This window comes from Cyphomyrmex costatus, unplaced genomic scaffold (genome assembly GCF_001594065.2).
Source record: "Cyphomyrmex costatus isolate MS0001 unplaced genomic scaffold, Ccosl1.0 scaffold61, whole genome shotgun sequence".
In the NCBI taxonomy this organism is placed as follows: domain Eukaryota; kingdom Metazoa; phylum Arthropoda; class Insecta; order Hymenoptera; family Formicidae; genus Cyphomyrmex; species Cyphomyrmex costatus.
Genome location: NW_017280167.1, coordinates 1,682,862 through 1,709,154, shown reverse-complemented (window position 1 = coordinate 1,709,154; position 26,293 = coordinate 1,682,862). Strand labels below are relative to the sequence as shown.

The 26,293-nt window shown below is 36.9% G+C and overlaps 1 protein-coding gene across 14 annotated transcripts in view; it reads right to left on the bottom strand.

Moving 5' to 3' along the window:
* bru3 (CUGBP Elav-like family member bruno 3) overlaps window positions 1–26,293 on the bottom strand; it is a 426,425-nt gene that overhangs the window by 19,393 nt on the left and 380,739 nt on the right. For all 14 annotated transcript variants that reach the window (XM_018547207.1, XM_018547205.1, XM_018547201.1 and 11 more), the window contains one exon: window positions 9,438–9,517. In XM_018547207.1, the coding sequence (XP_018402709.1) occupies window positions 9,438–9,517 (80 nt within the window). The remainder of the gene's footprint in view (window positions 1–9,437; window positions 9,518–26,293) is intronic.

Sequence of the window (26,293 nt, the reverse complement as noted above, 5' to 3'; positions counted from 1 at the left end):
TCCTCGTAGATTTCGTCTACGAGTATAATGCGAGAGAACCTTCTCGCTCTCATGTAGGAACGAACGTAGCTTTCGTTAATTTTCAGAATATTTTACATGAGCGAGGATGAGTCAAACAAAGACGAGCAAGGACGAACGTTCATGTCTCGCGTTTTGAAATATGCGTACCTTTAAATTCGGAGATACAGCGTTATAACCAAAGATCTAGAGCATGGACTGCGTCATCCATGTGTAAAATTGATCGACGAAAATAAGAGAGATAGGACGCAAAGACGTCAGTCTCTATCTCTTTTTATTCAATTAATCACATAATAGCTTAGAAAGAGAAGATGGGCCATTTTCCCATCTCTCATTTTTATCGCGATCAATTTTACACATTTGACCACATTTGATGTACTATTTAGATACGGAGTTCATACTCCGTGTTTGATTTTAACGAGCTTCGAGTCGATAATACGCAGGTACAAGGTCGAAGATTCGAGAGATTACTGTATAACTTCCTACGCGAGATCGCGGTCGAAAATCACCATTTGTCTTTTTAATCCGCGGTTTCATCTTTGGCAACGCAAATACCAAATACGGCGTATTTGGTATTTGAGAGCGCTGAAGAGTTTGCGCTACACACGTGCACCTCGATTATTAAAAGTTCCGTTTGCGGTCGGAGCTCGAACGAGGTCAAACGCGCGTATAACCGCGAGCGTCGCGAGAAAATCAGCGACGAGCTTGCCGTATACAAAGTCGTAAAAGTTTCCGGGAGTGGATGTAACTTTCCGTGTTACTGTAACTACAACTAATATTGGGAGTTTTGTGTGATACTCCTCCCTTTTTGCTTCTCAGCTGTACGCCTCTGCGTTACTCCAAGGCTTTACAAGAAGCAAAACTGTGAAACGTTAAGATAACTTTATGTTCTTTAAATGCTTTGTTTGTTTTCGATATTGCAATATTGAATCTGTGTCTAAAATCTACCAATTTCCCAAATCATTTAATAAACAATCATTTAAATAAAAAACTTCGTAATATTTTACTCAAATATGTTCAAGGTTTTAAATATTTTTTGTAGTCTCTTGAACAGAGTAATAAAAAAATATACGATACATCAAAGAAGTTTTGCCTCTTCCTTGTATACATATAAATTTCATTCTTTTCTCAGTTGTAATTTTGTCATATCTAAAAGAACCAAGAGAGCTCTAAACTCGCGTCCCCTTCGCAAGAACGAATCCACTTAACTTTCGTTAAAAACAATGAGATTGTCATGTTGGAAGTTTATATATTTCTTCTTTTCACAGATAGTTCGTCGAAACACTTTCGTTGAAAGTTATAATTGTAATGATTATAAAAATCCTCATATAGCATATGAAGAATACTTCCAAGCTAATTGCAAAACTTTTCAGTTCATCGAGCACACATCGCACGCTCCAAATATTAATGAGTTCGAGGTCAGCGTTGACGCAAATAAAAAAAAAACGACAAAAAATTGGAAACGTCGAATTTCCAAGTAGATGTGTCTCCATGGCGTGTGTCTATCCACGCACGTGTTACATCCTTTCGTGTGAGAAAAATCGTCGAGCCGCTTGTTGGTTACACGCCGCTGGCGAAGCGTCATCGACGCGTGCACGTCTGAAAGATAATTTGTCTCGCGTCGACAGTCTCGAGCTTCGAAGCCTTGTGCGCTACGCAGGTGTAACGTAGGTGCCCATAAGGTGTATGTGACATTTACGCGAGCACATATGTACGCCGGTGCGCACGTGTATGGCATAGAGAAGATGAGACTAGAACGGGGCGAGAGACGCGGTCGGGGTTGCAAGGGGAGGCTCGACGAGGTCGTATCGGAGCCAGTGAAGCTGAAGCCTCATTATTGGGGGATTACGGTTCATTAATTCCGATCCAACGTTCTGAACTGCACGCGGAAAGGAAAAGCCGTCCTCCCGAGAGTCGGGGGGTATCATGCGAAGAACGTTTGAAGCCGCCGCCACCACCACCACGCTTCCCCTTGTTCGTTATGTCTGTTCTACGTGTCGTCCCCCATTAAAGTTGCCCCTTTAAAAATGTCGATATTAAGCCGTGCGCTTTTTCTTCCATTATGATTTCGTGAGCCGACATACGATACGTGGGGATTCTGCGTTTGATGTTTCATCTATGTATGCCGTTATCTGGTCGATTTCGGATTTGTCACCCTTATGCCTTTAGGGCTAAAAGGATACATTGACGATTGATGCTCTTTATATTCGTACCCATTGATGTCTCTAATTTTCTCTCGGCTGTTTCTCATTAACCGACCATTGATCAATCGAAAGCTCTAAAATAAAATAAATTGGTAAAATCTCTGCCACAAGTACTTAGAGGAACATCTCAGCGTAGGAGCTTAGTTTAGAGGACCACAATATTGAGCAGGCCTTGCCAACGGAATGAAGCAATTACCTGCTGATTGGAGGCTCTCACGTTAGCCACACCATCACACTTGCCAATCCGTTGGACGGTAATTTCAATAGATTCAACTGGAACCACAAGACTGACCGGAACGCGGATTGCCCCTCGTCTGTGATTCTCTATCAAATCGAAATACAGAAGCGAGCGATTTAATTCGCCGATGTGTCGCAAATTACAAATCGCTTCTGTTCAATCATTCAATCGATCCTTTTAAATGTCGATAGAAGATAACTAATTGGAAAACACACCGTTACAGGTAAAACTTGAAATCTGTTAAAATTATCAAAATAGTACGGACAGATTTAAAGCACGCTCTCAAAAGATCGAACAGTGGCAGGACGAAATACTAGACAATATAATCCTTTGAGTACAGAAGAGCGCAAACGTTCTGTGTAACCGAATTCATCGATAGTAACAAGTGTTATGGTCAGAGAGCCATGCAAGTTTTTATCGCGTCAAATTCAAGGTATCAAAAAGTTGCGCAAAAGAACTAAATAAAAGAATTTTGTTAAAATATTTGCGTTTTTTTTTTTTCAAAACTTATGGTCTTTAGTTATACAAATATTAAATATTTTACATATTAATAATATGTTAAAATGTAAAAAAGAACATTAGCTATATATAGTTTTAGTTTCATATAAATCATTCGTAATAATTGTAATATAAATGTTTTGCCAGTTTGCATCCATAATCAACTGTAACAGCGTGAGTGATATTTCAAGTTACTGATATTTTAAATATGATATTGTGTTATATTTTTTTAATTATTAAAATTTTTTTAATTAAATACTACAAAATATTTACATTTTATCTTATAACAAATATTTGTTTTACTTTTTAAATAGTTATTATGATTATAATAATTTCTCTTCAATTTTCCATTTGTTCTTATCATTTATATTTCTTATTAGCTTCTATTATGTTTATATTACATGTTGCATTATATTATTATATTACATATATTGCATATTTTAATGTATTTTTAATGTATTGTATGTTTAACAAAATTTCTTTTTCCATAATAAAATAAATATCAATCAATTTATTTTTTTGTATCTCCCTATCTAACTAGATTTATTCTATTAGTATCGTTAATGAAGACGTAGAACAAACGACTGCCGTCATCGAGAGCCGCTGGAAATTGGCGCGCTCGAATATACGGGGAAATTAATTATTAATATTAACATCGCGTTGCTTTGTTGACGGGGTATCTCTAGCATAAACGCGGTGTTCTCCGTACCGGATACGTTCATATCGATTCGACGATACTACCTTGTAACGGAGGGAGAGTCGGCACACAATGAGGAATCACGACAAGAGCCTTATCGTACGAATAATCGCTTCGAATCCTGCACTAAGGACGGGATTTTGCTGATGGGCTCCCAGACTCTCACGGTCGATCGCGCTTCTTTTCTACGGTCGTCCATTCTCTTTCTTGCTCCCTCCGCGCAGATTCGGGCCCAGGAGTCGTTCTGACTCCCGATACACACGAAAGGCGACCCGCCAAATAAGTAACAGTTGTACTGGAGATAAAAGCAATGCAATTACGAGGCCGCCAAGGGAATTACTCAGGGAATGTCTTTAATTAAATGTTGGAAGCAGTTTCCGAGCCTCCGTTAATGTAGAGACAATTTCCTTCCATCCACTTTCCGCGCGCGCGCACGCTATCCCGAACGAGAAGGGCAGCGCATTCGGTCGAAGATGGAAGCGCTCCCGTTACATCCACGTTACGTCCAGACTCACAGATATCTTAACTTTTAAAGCTCACATGTCTAATCGTTCGCGTCAACGTCCATTCTTTCCTCGACAAGTATTGTCGAGGAACGAATTCTAATTTTTCGACCGAGAAATATCTTTGCCTAATCACTTATGGGCTGTAGTTCTACATGTATTCGTTGAAATTCGAAATAATTTCAATTGGCCATCGTATCTTATCGTTTCTATAAAACTTTGTATGACAGAGGTCTGTGTATTTTGGAATTCAATTTAACAAACTGCCATATGGATTTTGATTAATCTCGTAAAGTCTGATTAAAGGTTGCCTATCTATTGAGATATTCGCATTCAATGTATTAGTTAATACATCTCAATTTCTCTCTTATTAAAATCAATCAAGAACTCACACTTTCTTTACTTTATCAATGACATATCACTTATATTGGTTATATATTCCAAATCGCTTTAAATTTTTATAGACTACAGTCACACGTTTCTCACTTTACTGCGAGGTGATAGCAAAAATCGGCGGTATGCCAAAGTTACGCAAATAGGACCAATGGGACGTCGCTTTGGTGCGGCGCGGCGAAACACTTCACGCGGTTTTTACCTTTTATTACGAGGCATTTCCGGAAGATATATGTACGCGAGGGGAAGATCTCTCGGTGCGCGAGAAGCGTGGCGTTGGAGGGTTCGCGAGGCGTGACAAGAAATGTCATACGCTTCGGAAAGCATAACTACGTGAGGCCCGGTCGCATACCGTTACGTTGACACACGCAGACATAACACACACATACACAAAATACAAGAGAAAAGGAGAAAGAGTAAACGTCGGAGCCCGCGATAAGCGCAAAAATATTGAGAGCTTCTAAAGAAAATTGCCCGTTGCGTGATGCACGAACGCGCCTCTGATTCGAGACGTGTAAACAGCCCGTGGATCGATGTAATTAAACAAACATACACGCAAAAAAATTCAAAGCTCAGAGGTGTAATACTCTTATACAGCTGATACGAGATCGCGTATGTATCTCGTAGTAGATTATCATCGCGAGTATAAAAGATCTAATCTTTTATGTGAAAAAAAGTAAAGCCAGTGTTACCTCGACGCTTCGCACGACGGAGTCGTGGTTTGTAATGTCATCATGTCAATGAAAATTTTTCTGTAATATTTCATAAAGCATTAGCTTGGCTTAGCTGATCCCGCAAACAGGTTTACACGCTCTGTGCGGTGGTGAAGTTATTTTTCTGTTAAAGCGTTTATTTGAATTTTTAAAAAAAAAAAAAAAAAAAAAAGGGTTTAAAGTTTAAAGCTATACGAAGAGAATAACGAAATCCAGGAATACATCGAGCTGTTGGAGAAATACTACTCGCGAGGAAAGGCACGGAAACGGCGTTACGAGAAGCGTAAACCACATTATACGGGGCGTGAAATCGGAAAAAAATGTTTATACTACCGGCGCGTCGGTATATAAACGTCTCGGTATTGTTAGAAATTAAAAACTTCTCGTGTGTTAAAAAATATCCGCGAACGACGAATTGTAAAATCGGCTGAAATATTGAGCGAGCGAAGAAATATTGCCTGTCGCGTAACGCATAAATGCGTCGATCCGAGAGGCATAAATCGCATTATCCCGCTCGTGAAAACGAAATAAAATGTGTACGCATGTGTGTTGCCAGTAGACAAGTTTTATGGTAATGTTTTGTCAGCGAAAGTGCTGTAATATTAATCTCGCGGCTACATACAATGCATCTATTAAAAATATCGCGTTTTTAATGGAAAGCGTATAATCTATCACAACTTTTAAACTGCGTATTTATTTAATAGTAATATATCAGTCATAAATTGTATTTATGATACTAGTACAATAACGTTCTCGCGACAAATATATGAGACATGCATAACAAAATATATACGTAATATATATGTAATAAAAATGTATAAATACTTATATTTTTAAAATAATATAAAAGTGATATAATATTGCACACAGAAAAATATACATGTATTCGCAAATAATAATAAATACTTGATTCAAATATATTTCAAACGTTCGTATATCTGTAAATCTATCATAAATTCATAAACATCAAATTAATTTAAAATATATTCTGCGAATACTAACCAGTTTGATACTTTAATCAAGATTATTAAATTAAAATGAATTTAATTAGTTTATTATATAACATTTTTTCATCAATTATTTTTATAATATTAAAGAAAATAAATTCTTGCTTGGAATACACATTAATGAGTTTTCTAAATTTTATATTAAATATATCTTAAGATTGTCATAAAAAAATATTTTTGTAAAAAATAATCGTTATTTAAAAGAAAAAAGTAAATTGAATAATCACTTTTCTTAACAATACAATGATATGCTTCAAAAGATTCAATTTATTACAATTGTCCACTATAAATTGGACAATTTGTATAAAGAATTGAGAAGAGAATCAATGTTAATGCATTTACTAGAAAAAAAATAATTAATGTTGTGTATATCGATATCACGTGTGTTTCATAAGGTGTTACGATTTCACGCTTCCGCTACGAGCTAGTACGTCGTCTGCAGGCCGACAGCGCGTCGTCGTGTATTACAGTATCAGATTGCAAATCAATATCTCATTTCGTAGGTATGAGCCGAGATGTTGCGTTCGTAATGCAGTTTCGTGACCGAGAGTGTCGACGTGTTCGAGTGGCTGAAAGCAGAGGACACACACGCGAAATGACATACGTGTGAGATCGTACATATACCCGACATTTTTATGCGCGTACATACGTGCCTATATAGATCGACGGATTTGATAGGAGAGGGGCAAATTGGAAGGGGTTGATCTTGCGTCGGGTCAGAGGAAACTGGAATGAACATATAATAGTTAAGTCGAGAATTACTCTTAGGGTCCTATAACTTTGCGATAACGATTGTTTTCTGCGAAAGATTTATCGATTAACAAACAAAAGAGCATAAAACCTTTTTATTATTATTTGCGTTTGTTATTATCTTACGTTATGTTTAACCTTTAAATAGATACATTCGTAAGTACACTCGTAAATAAATTTATAATGTCAAATTATACTTAATTAGAGTTATTTTTAATTATTATACTTCTATAGGTCACCATTGACATTTAAACACACATGGAAGTTAAAAATAACAAAATGTTATTTAACTCGAAAGATCAGGTTACCATTGTTCCTTTGATATATGTATAACAGTGTAGACTCGCTTAGAATAGAGTCCAAAATGCTTAATTTTTATACTATAATTATATTTTTTTAACAGTAAATATTATATAAAGTTAAATTTACATTGTTTATACCTACATGAGATAAAACAATATTTCTGAGAAAAAACACATTTCTGGATACTTTTTATTTTTTTTTTTTTTCTAGAATGAGCTTCTTAAAATAATTATACGTGGGATGCTGTGGCCTGCACCTATTTACTTAAAGGTTAAAAATAGTAGTAAAATAAAATCCGTGATACTTAAATATCATCAAATAAATATCAAACTAATGATAAATTGCTTTGCATTTTTGTTGCCGTATATACATTAATAGAAAAGAAAAATACAGATTTAATTTCTGCGTTAAATCACACTCGCATAACTCGCTGCCATTTAATTGTTTAACAAACGGCTTTCTTTCCCCTGCTACTCCTCTTCGCCCACGTTGTGCAGAATTCCATTTCGTTTCGAAATCTGCATAATTCGCCGCAATAATTAAGCCACCCGTGCTGTAGAAGGCAACCACGTGCCTTTCGTATCTCTTCTAGGTCGAATAGTTCAGGGTCGAAGGTTGGCATTTTGGCGAAAGCGTTAACCCCCAACACTCGCCGTTGCTTTCGTCCTCCCATTCCTCGGTCACGACTGTGCTGCGAAATCTCGTAACATCGACGTCGAGATTTGCATAATTCGTTGCGATAATTAAGCAATCTGCATATTACGGCCCGCGCGCGCGCCTCTTTCGTGGGCAAATAGTCGCGGTCCTGAAGTCGACCCCTCCTCCGTCTTCTGTCCGTATATTCGGCTATTAGATTAGAGGGTTGTAACGAGTAATATTCACGTAACCATTCCGCACTACCACCCACGCAATTTCACCCCGACGCACGTACAACGCGTTTAATGTACGCGAATCGCGAATTCCCCGTCAAATATCAAAAGCAGCGTGAGCTTTCCTTTGCGCAAAGACATGTAATATGATGAATCCTCTTACTCTTTTGTAGCTTTGATAAAAAGTAATAAGACGATACGGTTTCATATTTCGTGTCAGATTCTTAGGAGCGCTTATAGAAAAATCAGCAATACGTATAGTTGGATGTAGATTTTTTACAAAAGCATTTTGCTTACGTTTTTCACTGTTTGTTTCTTCCCATTTTCTTCAAATTCCTTTAATATTGAACTCGTAAAAATTCATACTAGCTGTTTAATATTTCAAATTTTGTTTCTTTTAATAACAGCCAGTCTCTTTTATCACCGACGACAATGATCAAATTGACAAATTTTAGACTTGCGAGAGCAGATAAAAGCGACAGTTCAATATAAATCTTCGTCTCGATTTGTTGTACATAATTTAATAATTATCTGAGACACAAACTCCCTTAGGCGCGTCAATGCGTGTCAGCATGAAGCGACGCGGCGCGCGCGGCGGTCGATAGGCAATAACGCCGACAAGGACGATCAGAGGTCCGGCAAGCGGCTTTGCAAAGTTTCGCCAATCAGCAGGTGGAATCCCGGACGGAACTCACTGACAATTCAATTACAACTGGGAATTCCTGGTCCGACCCTAAGCCGAGAAAGTTCGGCGGTTTGACGGAGACCGAGGGACGCTCTTCTCTCCAGAGGGCTGCGGAGAGAAGGAGGCGAGCCGCGCTTCTCCAAGTGTTATGCAGATTTCTGTTTGGCCAGTCATTACTGGGGTGTTTGCAGGCACGACAGCCATTGCTACGGCTACCCGGTCCGATCTCCAACCACCAGCTACCAGTTATCCCCTCCGACACCCCCTCTGCCGTTAACGGAAGACGGCCATCTACTGTCCGGCCATGGCGCGCATCCCTATCCTCGATATTCATATCAGCCCCCCTTCGTCCAGCGCTTCTATGAATATTTACCCTCCTTTCTGTTAATATCGCGTACGTGACATTTTCCGAGCGTAAATACGCGCCGACGTCCGTGAACACGATGACTGGCGGTCATCGGCTGAAGAGGCGGATCGAAAGATAAAAAAATAAACGCGCGCTCGAAGAGTAAAGGGATCGACCGATGCTCGTTGTAATATTATAACGACAGATACTTACCGGCATAGTTTGGCTACCGTGTAGAGAGTTTATTGCTGCCAGTGCTTCTTGGTGTGATGAAAGTTTTACGAAGGCACAGCCTGAAACAGAGGAGAACATTTTATTAACTAAGTGTGAACAACGTCATGTACAGATTCTACAATCGATATAATAGGAAAGTATTATATATGTCATAAAATATTCTGTATTATTATCTTTATTTAAATATCCGCAAGATAAGTTTTATACGTATAATAAATATACATTCTACAGTGAGAAAAAAACTTGTATCAAATTTTAATAAATACTTATTTGAATAGTGCCAACTAAACCAAATTTACTTACAGCGAATAAATATTTACTCGATAAAGAAAATAATTGTTAAATCAAATTAATAGTTCTCTTTGTGAACCCCAAATAAATATATTTAGTAAATATTTTTTTCAGTTGGTACTATTCAAACAAATAATTTGTTCAAATTGAGTATATTTTTTTTCAGAGTATCATTGTACAAATGCGCTTGTCTAAAAACATACGATTTTTCGCCAAGATAGAAACGAAACAAAAGGTTAAATAGAACTCGTAACGTTCGCTATTCATTTGCCGGAAGAAGCGTCGCCAGCAGCGGCAGCCGGGGCTCTTCCTTTTTTCGTCACAAAAATTCCACGGCGTACTCGAAACCCGGAAGGAGGCGAAAATAGTTTTATCCGTTTTATCTTCACGAGTGATCCGCGGCGAAAGAGGTTCCGTTTCCGCCATTGTCGAGGAGCGAGGCTGTCCACGACGAGATGATGGAACGATTAATCGCTCTCCTACCACCTGCCACGTGCGCTCATCGCCGGTAGTTAGATGGAGACGCGGTGAAGACAAAGAGCTCGGGGGCTCTTTGAAAAATTGACGCGCCAGCGGAGCGCAACGTGCACTTTAATAAAAGATGTTTACCGCGCGCGGACGACGCGCTTCGTAATCCGAGACGACGGTGATCGCGGTTTCGTGCAATAACTATTTGTATCGTCGCTAGGAAAACGATGCGCTGCAATTGTTGTCATCCTTTGCGCGCGAGCGTCGTATAAACGAGATAATAATCCACTGGATCGTTCGATCTGTCGAAACGGACTTGTTCGAAAAATAAACCTCTCGATGTTACCACCGGGGCAAGAAACTTGGAGGAGTTTTCTGTGCATTGAGGTCGCGTCATATGGCGATACCCAAACGATATTTTATGCCAATAGCAGGTGATATCGTATCGGTTTATTTTTTTCTCTCTTTTTTTTTTCGGGGAACGTTGAGTTTTATAGCTGGTAAATTTGATTCGATCGACGCCTCGAGTTTTTCCACCACGCGAAAAACTAATCGATGAAAGTAGTAATTAAATTTAACGTAACAACGTTAAAATTAGAGTCGGCATCGAAACACATTGCGAGTTCAACTATACGCGAGAATTGCGTAACGTGGTAACGCTTTTTTAAAAAAATGAGATTAATCTTTTCGAGAATCGAATATCGTCCAATATACTCGTCAATTTCTGTCGAACGGGTGCCTCTTGAAAAATAAACGAAACTCGATTGCGATATGCTTCTAGGGGATGGGGCGGATCAGGGATTGAAGGGAATTAGGGCGAAAAGAGGACGCCCATCCCCGTACTTGCTGAAGTACGACAAGATAACGTACCCACACCCGTCCCTTTCCTAAACCCTGGACCTTCCTCTGATCTCAGCAGCCCTCGTCTTCGACATCCAGTTTCAAACTCCCATCCCTTGCTTGCTTGAATGATATGAAAGTCGGAATAGACGGACAATTTTAGACCTTCGATCGATATATCAAAACTTTATGATGAATTGTACGAGAATATCACGAGAATATGTACGTCACGCTTGGTGTAAAGAAAAATTATGTAGAACGTATATTACTCGATTTACGGAAATCAATTTTCGTGAAAGAACACTGTAAGTTTCGCACGAAGTGTGTTAGATGAAGCGGAGTAAAGAAAAGATAATCACGTACAACTGTTCTAAAACGCTAAGTAATTGGAGTACGAAAAAAAAAATGACAAAGCGGTTCTTCCCGCTTTGTTCCCGGCAGCTCATTAAGTGGCGTTGCTTGACGGCATTATACTCCTTGCCTCTCTGGCCCTTCCTGTCTGGAACACCTGGCGTCCATTGTAGCGATGATAATGTCGCCATGTCAACCTCATGCCGCTACATTAATCAGGCCTTTGAATCTCGAAAACTCGAATATTTAACCAAGATCCAGAGACTACTGTTAATATCCGTGCACGCGGACATACACTCACAATTCGCATAATATTACATGTATATAGATTAATATGTAATAAATTAATTCGATCAGTACAAATAATTCAATTTTCTTTCTATTGTATCATATTAATTTGCAGAACAGACAATTATTCGCGATTATCATGTACTTCGCGAGAGAATTCGAGAAGGAAAAATGGTCGAAATTTGTCAAAGACCGATATCGGGCAAACATACAGATGAAACTCCCTTGTCGAATCTTGTAGATTCTGAAGTCGTATACGATGAACGTAAGAATTTGCCGGAGCTTTCAGAGCGTTCCTCCCTCATCTTTTCCTTCTTTACGGATCTCTCGAAAACGATGCGCACTTGAGATTTTTGTTCGGCGTTTTTCGCATCGATAGGATGCAAGCTCGTGCGAAAATAAAAGACTCGAATTTCACGAAATTTCAGATATATTCATATCTGAAATCGCGTATGTATGCTTTTTTTGCTATTTTTGCATGCATCAAAGATATATTACATGTTTTATAATAAAATAATAAATAATATAATTTATAAAAAATGTTTAATATTTTAATAAAAAATATGAGAAATATGTATATAGATTTTTATAAATAAAATGATGTATTTATGTATATATAAAAAAATAAATAAATATGACATAAGATAATGTCATAAAATAAAATATAAGATGCATAAGATAAACCAACAGAAAAATGTCTTGTTATTAGTGAGATGAAGGCGAATTTATATTTCTCTCAAAATATTTTCTTATTTCAAAAAAGTAACACAACTAAAAATATTAAATTTTATACAGAAATGAAAATATTAAATTTTACAGAAATGAAAAAACTAACAAAAAATTATTGACTAATTAAATAATATAAAAAAATATATATTTTTAGAAACATGATCAAATGTCATTTTTGTCATTTGTATTTGACAACCCTTAAAAATTACCTTTCTTGAATTGTTTACAAAAACGCACAACATAGTTCAAAATCTATCATTTTTGTAGAAAATATTATAATCTCTTTAAAAAGAGAGTGAACGACACTACTTAGTCGACAGATTGTGAAATTAAATTAGTTCACGTTTGATGATTGATAGAATAATCTTTACCTAATTTATTTATAGTAACAGTTCGAAAATTACATATTTTCAGTTGTATACTTTCAAAGTATAAGATAAAGTTTCTCTAGATAAATTGTTGATTATTTGAACTATAAGAAGATTTGTAGGAAATATTTATATTTTAATCTTATATTTTAGCGTTTAATAAAACGCATGAGACATAGCTACTTTTTTTCGTCTGCTTAAGGTATATTTATAATGCTCTCTTTTTGCCTTTATAATAAAAATAACGTTCAGCAACAAATAGTGAATGTAATCAAGCGTTGATCGAATCGATGGCTCTTCATGGTCGGCGAGTTGAGTTTCGTGGACTTCTCTCGTCCCCGTTTCGTCCTGAATCCTTCCTTCCTCCAATTCAACCACCTCTCATGCACCACCCATCATCGCGAGGAGCCGATCGATAGTGCCCACGAGACTTTCCACTCATATATTTGATTGCTCGGCAAACATGCCTAAGTTTATCCCGCAGCCATCGTCATCACCGAGCGACTACTACGACGCGGGCAATGCCACGACGACTCGCGAGCTCTCATACACGTATCCATCGAGCTGCTCAGATGTCGTCGCGAGTTTGTTCACTCAGGGCGTTACGCTTAAAGTAATTCGATCCTATTAAGACCGCGATGTAATTGAACGCTACGAAGTTACCAAAGTATTCTGTCTTCTATGATGGAACGGTATAAGAGCGATCGACACGCGAGCTAGAAACCCCTTTGCTGACAAAACATTCTACTTTCTTGACGGTTTTCGAAGTATAAACGTTCGTTCTAAATTCAAGCAGCTCGGTAAGAATAAAATATTTATTACGCACGTCGACAATGTCGAGCGGAGTAGCAAAGAGACAACTTCTACTCACTTCCCTCTTTGTAATCGCTTATTCAATTATTCTTTAACACTGTAACTGTGTCGCGCCATTAGCTTCGCTTTTACTACTATAAACGGTTCGTGGCCTTATAGTACGGGTGTGTTAACTCGTTTGACGAGCTGCCGCTCGATAGCGAGCTGTATAGCGCGTTTAGCGATCGATCTTCTTATACTCTCGTTTCCGCGAGTAAAACTTGGCGGAAGTTGTACGCTTCATTAATCAACAGTTGATAATTAAATCAAGCCGCGAACTAAGTTCGAAAAAATGCCGCGCTCTCTCGTTTGAGTTCGCCTCGATGTTAGAGGGCCTCATTAGAGAGTAATTATTTCGCTACGTTACGCGAAGGCGCTACACTACCGATCGATGGATCTTTTATCCAGGCGCATATAGTTGACGTTCCAAAAGAAGCGTCAGTTTGAAAATAGAATCGTCGTGATCGATGGGCGGTGAACATCTGTTACCATTGCTGATGAAAAGGGGTGATTTGAATGTAGACCCGTCGATATACGTGCCTCGTGTGTCAACCTTTGCGACATGGTTGTAAAAGTCACTAGGGAACATCTGTTTTTTTTTTTGTAACTGCTAAAGATGAACGTATGGGGAATTGTCATTATTTGTTACAAAATGTATTACACAGTACGGTAACCGCTACTATACTTAATAAATATTTTAGATATTTTAACATAAATATACAAACCGCGACGTGAAAGCTAATATGATCATTTATCAATTAACATTGATATGATGTTCCGTATAACACCGGAAGTTATACGATTAATACGCAGAAACAAATCAAGCGCAAATACAGAATCGTTAATAATTGATACAACAATTATTTATAATAATCATGTCAAGTATGCATCAATACACAATCGAGTTTGCATATGGTAATATCTGTCAGTAATGTAAATTTTCAATTCACTCCCAAGTCGATCTTTCCTAAAATTTCAGAATACAGTGCTTTCGAAAGTGACGTACTCTCTCATTTTATGATTAAAAAGCAGAATATTTTTATCGCGAAAAATACAGAGGAAGAAATATCCGGCCAAACCGGATAGATTCGTGTCACGGGTATAAAAGAATATACTCCTGCTGACACGTAGCAAATGGGTGGAGTTCCGACTATTCCGCTAATGGCGCGGAGTAGTGAAAGAAGGGACTTGCTAAAAGTAAAAAAAAAAATTATTAACGACTTTGCGAAATGTCTATTAGGGTGCGACCAGGCGGAATAGGTCAGGTGGGATTTAACATCGAGCCTGTAACGTGAAGCTCTCACGTACGTTATTTCGTGACATATTCGATTCATTCTATTTGCACTTCGTACGTACGATATTCAATAAAATTTACATTTTATACGAGAGCCAACTAACCGTTTGCTCAAATTTTAAATATTATATCGATATAAAAATTATACAATAATTATAAATATTAAATTTAATTATAGAAATCATACATTATAGTATAATAATAATTATGTATTATGTAATAATAAATTTAATTAAATGTATAAGCATTGTCGGTAGTGCTTTTTTTATTCATTTGAATTTAGAATTAGAAACAAATTATATTTGTTTTATTACTTCAGTCTGTAGTTCTAAAATAAATTGTTACATTATCGTGATTACGTACAGGAATGAAAGTTTTTATGTAGGTGCGTTTCGCATAAAGCGAACAATCTGGCAACTGTTGGCTGTATTGATTAATATGAATCATATGAATTGCCATTGACAGCAGGAATAGACGAGTTCATTTCATTAACGAAGCCACTAAATTCCGCGGGAATGAAACACTAATTCTACGGGGATAATTGCTACGGCTGCAGATTTCATAAAGTGTTCGGTCGGCGGTGTCTATTGGATCCTAGGTACGAGAAGTGAACGAAGTAGTATAAGGGAGTAGGAACGCGAAAAAGGGGCGAACATTAAAAACGCTGACAAAGTTACTAAACTTTCGTGTGTGTCGACCCTTTTTATATTCGCGAGATGGGGTGCCGAGGTTGCGAGGACGAAACGAACCAGAAGGAGAGGACCGTCATAAGCACAGAGAAAGCAGCAAACTTTCAGACAAGCACAAAAATTCGATAGATATAATATAAAAATATTTTTCGGGAATTTCAAGTAGCAAAACATTACGAGATATGATTGAAGAGAATTTTAAATGAATCTCCTGTTGTGCGCATGAAATTCAAATTTAATCAATGGAATTTACAAAATAGTTTTTATGAGATATTTTTTAAATCATTGTTCACAGTTTAAAAAGAAACAATATTATTGATAATTTAAAAAGTACGAATATTTATTGATTAATTATAAAAAGCTTTAATTAATATATTTCTCAAAGGAAAAAATATTTATTCCACATATCCACTACGAATAGGAATATAGTCCATACATATTTTTCAACTGTAAACAAATATGAACTAAAAGAAATAAATAAAATGCCAATATGAGCCAACCCAACTTATCAGTGTGTACTTTTTATATAATTTATTCGAAATAAATAATAAAGCGTATATACGTTTCGAGACCTATACGGTTAAGGTCCTCTTCAGGACATATTTCAATTAATATAAAAATAACAATTAGAAATAAAATAATTACATCCATGATGGTAGAGCATACAAACAATAGGAAAACAAGAATTAAATTCCTATTTGATTATCTTGTTTTTTTTTAAATATGAACTAATATAATATTATAATTTTATCGGGATTTTATCGGATGCCATCGTGGCAATGGTAGGTGACATATTTTATTCGGTCGCGCCATTTCTAACTCAATTTTTCGATGGTGTTCGCACGACACTCTCTCGTCCGAGGTTCTGTAAATACTGCACAAGCTCCGTATCACGATATATCCGGGGACGAACGTATCCGAGGAGAAAAAAATAAGACTCGGCATGTGTGCGTGGGGGTAGCGGAACGTGGGGAGAAATGTGTATTACGAGCTGGGACAGCAAGTGTAATGTGAGGACACGTAATGCCATTATAATGCGGACACGGCCGCGTTCCCGGAGGGATGCACGGAGAGTGTGCAGAGAAAGAAGGCGGAAGACAAAGAGACACGGGCACGTACACGAACCGTTACCGGGCGTGACACACCCGGAAAGCGCCAGTGCCACGGTGTTATTACGGGGAGATAAATTTTCGACCGGAAGGTCTCTCGTCCTACATTCGAGAAATGTCGCGACTCAGTCAGCCGAGCCGCGCATAAAATTAGCCGTCTCTCTTTTAACAGGAATCCGGAAAAATATGAGCCCTAACTACTACATTTAAGGCACGCAGGATTCGGGTTATTTCCTTAATTATTTTCACGGCTTCTTTCATTCGTTGAAGACAGTAACGAAATATACCATATAGAAATCCTATCCAGGTTGTGATACTTGCTAATCTATCGAAGTTTAATTTTATATTAAATTTACAGTATATTTATCTTTATATTATTAACCTATTTTAGACTTGTAATTTGCGTTACATTTCCCTCAGGAGAGAATTCTATTTGCATAATCTTGTATGTTGTATGTCTTGATATTTATATGCATTTTAATGTTGTATATTTTATGCACACGTATATTCTACTTTTTCAAGCCATGCATTTTAATTCTTATTTTCCTACTTAAATGGCATATAAAATCGTGACTAGAATTCTATTTTCTGTGAACTGTGACATAAATTATACATCGTAAGTAAAGTATGTTTGACTACTCTTAACTAGAATATGTTACAAAGTTTTAAAAGGCATAGTATGAGAGACATACATACTTGTACCACTACTTATTTAGAATTTAAAAGTGTGTCTCGTTTCACGGTCGGCATATTACTAGATGGTATATCTTACGACACACAAATAATTCTTATGTATTGTCTCGTCGTAATAAACCGAAGAATGTCGCTCGAAAGTTTCGCTTGTATTATTTACATTCGGGTAGTTCGTTATTTCCCGAACGATGCGCTTGCGCCAATATCAACAAAGGCGTTTCTCATCCTGACTCCTTTCAACTCACTATCTCATTGTCAGTTACATCGAACCGAATAACAAGCGATTGTCTCAATACATCATTAATCCTATGTTTGAAAAATTGTTACGAGAAATATCACACAAGAAATATGCAGATTATTTTGTATATCTTAAAATACATACATGCTAAATTATGCACATATGAAATTTGCAGTATTTGACATTTATTCGATTGATATTGATTAATCGAATATAAAGGAATTTTAATGAATGACCAATCAGAGAATAAAATTTTAAGTATTTGTGGTATCAAGTAGCTAATGCCTCTTGTTTCGTTTGTGTCACGGCTAATCTATTTTTCTGGTAATCGTATTCGCGCTAAGACGGCAAACTGTTCCTCCTTTTCTCATTGTTCCTAAATTCTGGGAACCTCGATTTTATCGTGGAGACAGTGATGAATTTATAACCAGCGATACCGCGTTTTTCTAATTAGTTTCTCGGAATAAATGGCATTTGATTTTTCAGCGTTCGTCGTTTGCACGAAAAGAAACGATTCATTTCTTTGTTTCATCCTTATAAGGATTAAGTTCTTAAAAGCAGGAGCCTCGAATCTCGCTTGTGTTTTGTCTGTATGGCTATCTAATTTCTTTTTTGGAAAACAGCGAGCCTTCCGAAGCTTCCCAAATCTTTTGATCGGTTTTTTCTCCTATCATTCCATGGAGACAGAAATGCAATAATTTAAGACCTCATATATTTTACAATTAATTCTTCGAGATTCGCGAAGTACATATCACATTTGATTTCAAAGAGCCAGTGAGCCGTTTATTCGAAAGAGAAAATTTTTTGCTTTTCTGGAAAACAAGGTTCACGTAAAAATCATAGAAAAGGGTAAAATGTAGGAAGATAACACACAATATATACTTTAAGACGAGGCTTGAGCCTCGTGTTTTGTTTATGTATGTCGCGTTTATCTCTTTTTACGAAAGGTGGATTCAAAGTGGCCCATGAGCTATTGTTCCCTTCTTACATTTTGCCTCTTTCTACAAGTTTTGCTCCTTCCTATGATTGTTTCCTACCTAAGATACCTATCCAATCTATTAGTACGTTTACACAACACCCTTAATCTGGTTTGATAACATCCATAGTTATGAAACTGATCAATCACAGCTATGAAGAATGAATTGTGATTGGCCAGTTTCATAACTACGGATATTAAACCCGATTAAGGATGCTGTATAAACATAGTAATTGGTAAAGATCTTTGTGCAGCTCAGCTCAGTTGAAGCACGATCATTAATGATCGCGGATGATTGATCATGGTATCGCGGCGACGACTCGAAGATACTATATGACAGATGCTTACGCATGCTAACATATGTAGAAAGTATTGGCTCATGTGTACAATTTGCGTGTGCTATGTGTGTACGTAACCTATACTCTATACATGATATTAGCATGCTGTAAACAACTGTCGTTTAGCATTACGGAGTGCGGAAACGCTTCGTGATCTCGCGTTTTTTATTCCATCAGAAATGAATATCATGTGTTAATCTATGTCGGGTGTTCCGAGTCGAACAACGGACAATTATCTTGAGTGCGTTCAAAATCGTCGTCCGGATGCACCCAGATGTTGTTTTATCCTTGTTGTTCACGAATAATAAACAAGGATAACACAACACCTAGATGCACTCGGATGATAAATCTGAATGCAGTCTCTGATGCATTTGTTTTAAGATGGTTTCAAACAACATTGCCAATATACACCACACATACATGACATGCATAATTATCTATAATGAATATAGGCCAATATTTAACGAATGTGTGTGAAGTTGGCTGTACATGGCTATATCGTCTGAAATCGCCTTCATGCGGAATACTCGTGAAGTGCATTGCATTCAGCATATCGCGTGTCACTTCGTAGTATCTGTCGTTTATCCGAAATGCACACGTGTTGTACTTCATCAATACAAAAGGTTTCATATTTTGTCTATGTCGAGACTATTCATTTTACAAAGAGCCTCGTGTTTTGTCTATATCGCAACTATTCATATTTTTCTCGAAAAGAGAGTTACTGTCATGTCAACGTAGCCAACGTGCAGCAAATCGGATAATTTAAGTACGCTTCGCGTCTTATGATCGAAAGTGAATATTACATGTCAATGAATCGAGAGTATCGAATCGAATAAGGGGCGATTGCTTGCTACATCCGTTATTATACGCTGAGAAAAAATTATTTTAACTAAATTAATTGGATTAAATTTATCTTTATTTTTTCGATAAAAAATGTATATATATTTAAAATTATTATATTAACTTATAAACATACTGTGAAAAAAAATAGTTAAATTAATTGGAATTCTAGCTGAAAATAGACGAAACAGAATTTGTAGATTAAATTTAAAAACTGGAATTTCAGAGATAACCGGAACTCTTAATATAATCAGACTTTTTTGATTCGTTCATTTTCAACTAGAATTCTAATTAATTCAATCATTTTTTTTAGTGTATGTATTTAAGTTAATATAATATTTTCAAATAGACACTTTTTCAGTCAGACATTCTTCAATGGAAAAAATAATAACTATATTATTTTAAATTATATTATTTTATTACAAAAATTAAATCGAATGAACTCTTTTTTCTCATTGTACATATATAGAGTCAGTATCGAAGTGTATCGCACTCAATATATCGCATGTCATAACATTCGTTGATTGCCGAGAATCCTACTATTTCGTTTTATGATATATGGATATAAAGATCATGTTTGTCTATATCGCAATTATTCATTTTTTTCAAAAATGTACACACAGAAAAATATTGCTCTTATGCTTAAGAAAAATAATTACTCATTTTGTATACGTTTTTTCTCGTAAAGGCGCCATTTTCTCGCTGAGAGCGGATATTCAAAATCGAGCGCGGAAACAAACGACCCTTGGTTACACGATGAAGATGACGAGTCTTTTCTGTCGGATTACCGATCACGAATTTTTCCGTTACTTTCCGTCCGTTGGAAGCTCGGTCGAAAGTCAATAATATTTAGTACGAACGAATGTCGGGAGTGCCAAATTGCGCAACAGGCGATCAGCTCGCGTACGTAATCATCAATTCACACGCGATCGATAAAATTTGATAATAACGTTGCGATAATTTACATTTTCTAAATTATTCCGTCGGTTGTGTAACACTTATAATTAACGATCTGCCACTCGGTGATAATGCGACTATGTAAAATAAACGAAGTTGGAAGAATACATACCAAGAATATACTACGCAAAAAGAAGGAAAAAAGTTCCTACTCTAGAAGCACAAAGAGAAAAACGAGAGGATGGCGACGCATTAATCGTGAGTTACTTGTTGCATTCCGCTTATCACTTATCGCTTGACTTTAATCGTGACACAAATATTTATAATTGTAAGCACTAGCAGAATATTTTTAAATATATCGTTTTTGTGAACAATGGCAATTTTCGAGTGGTTCTACATTCGTAATATTACCGCGCTTTGCATGAAAAAAAATTATCGATATCATTCTTGAGCTTAAATTAAAAAAAATCGATTAAAGGCATTAGATATATTAATCAGTACGCATATAAATTGTACATAATTCGATTTCAAATTTTAACCGATTAAAGAATTTGTTGATAGCATATTTGTTATCACAATGTTCTAGATAACATATATTATTGAAATAAATCAAAGCCCGAATTTTTGTTATTAACTTTAATATATTAAAATAAATAGTTTATCTCGTCTACTTGCGCTGCAACCTAAATTTAATTGTTTTATAAATGTTATTATATATTATTGTTATTATATATTATATATTATTGCTTGTACATGTATATTTCATGTTCAGACAACGTACTTTCGAAATATGTATATAAAAATGGAAGTTATTCGGAAGTCATCATAATGATAGGTACTAATTTGTTTTCCTTCGTGACGCTTTGACATTATTTTATGTCGATTTTAATTATTTTAATCGATAATAGAAATTTATTAATTTGCTGAAACGAAGGTATGCAGATATAATGAATATAATATATCTAGATCATCACAAGTGTACTTTTAATACGATAGCTTTACAGGTCGTGAACATTGCAGAACTATGTCGTAAAGTAACGTGGGAGATTTAATAATCCATTATTAGCTTCATCGCTCTCGTGCTGCGTCGTGATCATCGTAGCATCAAGTACGGCCGTGCTTGTAACGTATAATCAGTTACAAGCATGTTTTGTAAAGCAAGTCTCATCGCGAATAACGTATACCTACTGACGCCGTTAGCTTTTATATCACATTGTCGATAATGTCGCTGTCATAGTTATTTCCATGCTGTCACAGCAAACGCGACGGTTTGTTATCTATGAAGTAGAAATTCGAGGACAAGACAATAGTCGCACGATTCTATCTTCTTATATTTATTGCTTTTTTTTTTATTCGATCTCATTCACGGCTCGATTTGTGACTTCGTCGTTTGCACGCAGCGTTCTGGTGTACTTTTTTCCACAATGTGATGCAGCAATCCCGTTATAGCTCTATATCGACCGAATATTTTATTGTCTTTCAATTTGCAATCATTCTTGTGTTCACATTGACCCAGTTTTTTGCAGATATATCAAAAATATGCACAAAATACAGCGACACGTGTATGTACACACGGATTATATATAGCTTTTAATAGAAAACCATTGTAATATTAAATAATACTTCTCTAATTAAGTATGAAAAATTCCTATTTTTGGTCGAAGTAGATATTAAATAATGCATACTTATCATATCATGTCGACATACTTCAGAATAAGAAATTTTCGTACATGTGACGTCAGCTACTTTATAAATATATTCGTACTTTATATGTACACATAAAAATATATACTGTACGCAAATAATAATTGTTTCAAGTACTTTTCAAACATTAATTACATATCTCTCGTCAAGAAGAAATTGCATGAATTTATCCTTTCTCATTAAGACCTGGTTTTTTCATTTTCTGGTTAACTGAATTAGTTAGCTTAATTAGGTAGTAACATGAAAATTGTATTTTTCTAGCTATTTGGTTGTGAGTACTTTTACAATAAAATTACCACTACAAAACCATCAGTTTAGTGATTAATTATTGTAAGAAAATATCAAGTCAAGTAAGATTAAGTGTAAACCACAAGTTAATCAGAAAATGAAACAGCAAGCTTAAAAAATCAAATTATGAGTTTAACTATAACTATTATAATATAACCTAGTAATGCGTTTATTTTAAAATTTATGGCTAATGTCACGAAAAAAATGTATGAAAAAAACTCGTATTATTGTCTCTCTTTCTCTCTCTCACAACATAAGTATTACTTATAATTACAATCATTTTCTATTAAAAGTTATTATATATAAAATCGTCAGGAAATAATTGGTCAAATACATTCCTTGCAATAACGCTATGCCGAAATCGCATAACACAATTATAGAACCTGAAAATACCCTGAAAATGGTTCTAACAATCTCATATGTATCTGACTTTTTTATACGATCCGTAAACAGCGATCATAGTCGTGGGAGGCTTTTTTTCAAGATTTTCACATGAGGATCGAGCCTCCTGAGAAGAAGAGGGAGGGTTGGAAATTCATAACGCGGCACACGCGCGCGGTACTAGAAATTTAATAATCCATCTCGTATCCTTCGCGTCGCGGGACGTGACCGTCGGTGGATGGCGGATACGGCAACGACCACGTCGTAATCGTAACGAGGAATTTTACGGAGCGTTCTCGCGTGCGCTCTTTTTCTCTCATGCCTACTGCCGGCCGGTTTTATACCGCTCTCTCCTTCCTTTTATACAACCCCTCTCACGCGCGCCCGAAGTATCGACGCACCCTACCGTATCCCCCTATTGCGGCCGATGTGCGCCCGATCTCTCTGCCAACCCTCGCTTGTAATGCACTATGAAACTCGTAACGACGAGTCAGCCTATGTTTCTCACGTAATGGAAATACCGCTGCTTATCCGCGCGTTAAACGATTCAGCCACGGCTGGGTACATTACGTGCATCATTACGCCCATGGGTGGGTGACGGGACGTGCGGGGAAAACGTCCTACCTTTTATTTTCCATTCTTTTTTTTTCCTTTTTTTCGTTTGTCCGCCCCCGACGCGTATTATCGACAGGTGAAGAGCGATAGATGAAGGACCTCGTAGGCCCGACGGAAACGGTCGTTGTAGTGGCTTATAACCCCGTTGCCCCGGGATTATCGTCTTGCTCGACATCCAGGATTAACGATCACGCCAGATGACGCGTGGAATAGTACGCTGCCGGATGCGGCGTGTGGTCGGTGCGCCGAATAAACGAGCGGAATTCATCCGCCTTTCGCACAAGTACTAATTAATTCTTATTTTATAATACAATCGAAAATTATGTTGCATTGTGTAGACGCGTGTGTAGTTTGAAAATCCTGACAACCAACATTTGTCTCTTTTCGAATCATGAAGATTTAATAATTTAACTTGTTACTGTACAGAAAGTATTTCATCTGTGTAATAAATGTTACATTATAAAAGTCACCCTTAAAATATTAAAGTTAATAACAAATTCGAGTTTTAATTTATTTGAATAATATATGCCATCTAGAATGCTTTGACAATAGAGAGATACATGCGAGCAAGAAATTGTCTGCACGACGATTAACAGACTCTATAGAAAAGAACAATTTTGCTGAAGTACTTAAAGATTTGAGCTAGATACAGATCTAAAAATAATTATATTGGATTATCAAAATAATTATGTAAGATTTTTTATATTGAAATATGTGTTGTGCAAACAATATTTATATTCAAGCAACTTACTTAAACGTCCTACATAATTATTTTAATTATCCAACAAAATTATTTTCGGATCTGTATCTAGCTAAATTTTTAGATACTTTAGTAAAATTAATCCTTACATGTGATAAATGTAGTTATTGTTCTTTTTGTCGATATTTGAATTTATTAAGAGAAAAAACATAAGATTCTATATGTAATTATTTTAATTATATTGCATGTCAAAAAATTAATACTTTTATCAAAACTCAAATTGCCTTTATAAATTCCGTCTTTGTTAAATAAATACCGTTAATTTTCCGCATTATTCGCTAATTATAAATCACAAACGTTATATCGCAAATAAAAAATAAAATCTAGTGACTCTACAAAACCATTACAATCTGTTCCTAACTGTTTTATCGTCGCATTTGAAAAAAAAAAGTTATGACAGCCATTTTTGAACGTTACAATTTTCCATTCTTCTCCACGAGTATACGGTCGAATCACTCCGTCAACGATTTCGCCAATCACCAATCAGCGATTATCGATACAAATCTCGCGTATCGCTCGCAGTTACCTGTATGCACGCGTGCAAGCAGGCCGTATTGAAACAAACGGTGGCGCGCGTAGGGAAAAGCCGAGCCGTCCGGATGATCAAACAGACGGAATTACTACGTACAAATCGTAGGACGTGGATGATTGGATTACTGCGCGCGGAAGAGACGACGCGAGGGTGGCGGCGGCGGCTGGAGAGATGGGGGCCGAACGGGGTAAGGGGTTGATACGGTAACACAGGTAACGCTGGTTGCTGTCGATAGTCGCCAAAGTCGTATACGCGTACGTATATACGCTCGTGTAAGCGTATGTGCGCGTTTCGTAAATGCGCGTTAATCTGCCTACAGAGTACATTTGCGGCAGCGGTGGTGGTACCACCCATCGAACCATCGAAATTTCGTTTCCTCCGCCAAGACCCCTGTATATACCACGTATGTGTATTTGCTATTCCACGAGAAAGCACACGTACACTGTATATTTGCTTGTGATATACATGTACCTATATGCGCGCGCGAGTATCGACCGGCGTGACGCGACGGCGGAGCCTTGAAGCGATTTTAACTTTTAGCCGAACTTTACATTGTGTTTATACGATGGCCGTCGACGAGACCTCGTCGAGCCGAAGAGCCGGTCTGACGCGGCGAATTTATTGCAGATGAATTTCGGAGAGTAATTTCGGTACTTTAAGTACGCTCGCGTAAAGAAAACGCACGCTCTGAAAATTGCAGTCCGCCCACGTCGAAATTGTTCAAATTAGCATTCGCGTGCATTCATCCCTCCTGTCACGAGGGGAATGAGGGGTCGAAAGAGATACGTATCTCACTACATGTGCGATCGACTCGCACGTGTGACGCGTGGCCGCGCGCACATGCGCTTGCATGCGTTTCATATACGATAAAGCCCAATCCCGTAATCCCCCGAGGCCCGCAATAATTATAAAACTACATGCGACAGTCGGCCAGGCGACCCTCTCGGATCGAGGCGGCTCTCAAATCGCTGCCCTGAAGGTTTGTGAATCACCCTCGTGCTTTTAGAGAGCCGCACGTTCGCATGCTTGTACTCAAATTTTCATCTCCCTCAAGTCCCTCCTTTTATCATCGTTTATTTTTCCTGCAAAGGAGAATTTAAAAAAAACTGCAATGTTTATGTTAAATTTACAAATTTTTATTTATCGAGTACTCAATGCTATTGCTATAAAGAAGAGAGATTGTTCAATTTATATTTTCTTTCTTTTAAATAACGGTTATCTTCACCAAAGAATATTTTCTTGATTATAATTTTTAAAAATACACTCGTAACATATTTTTGTAGAAAAACTCATT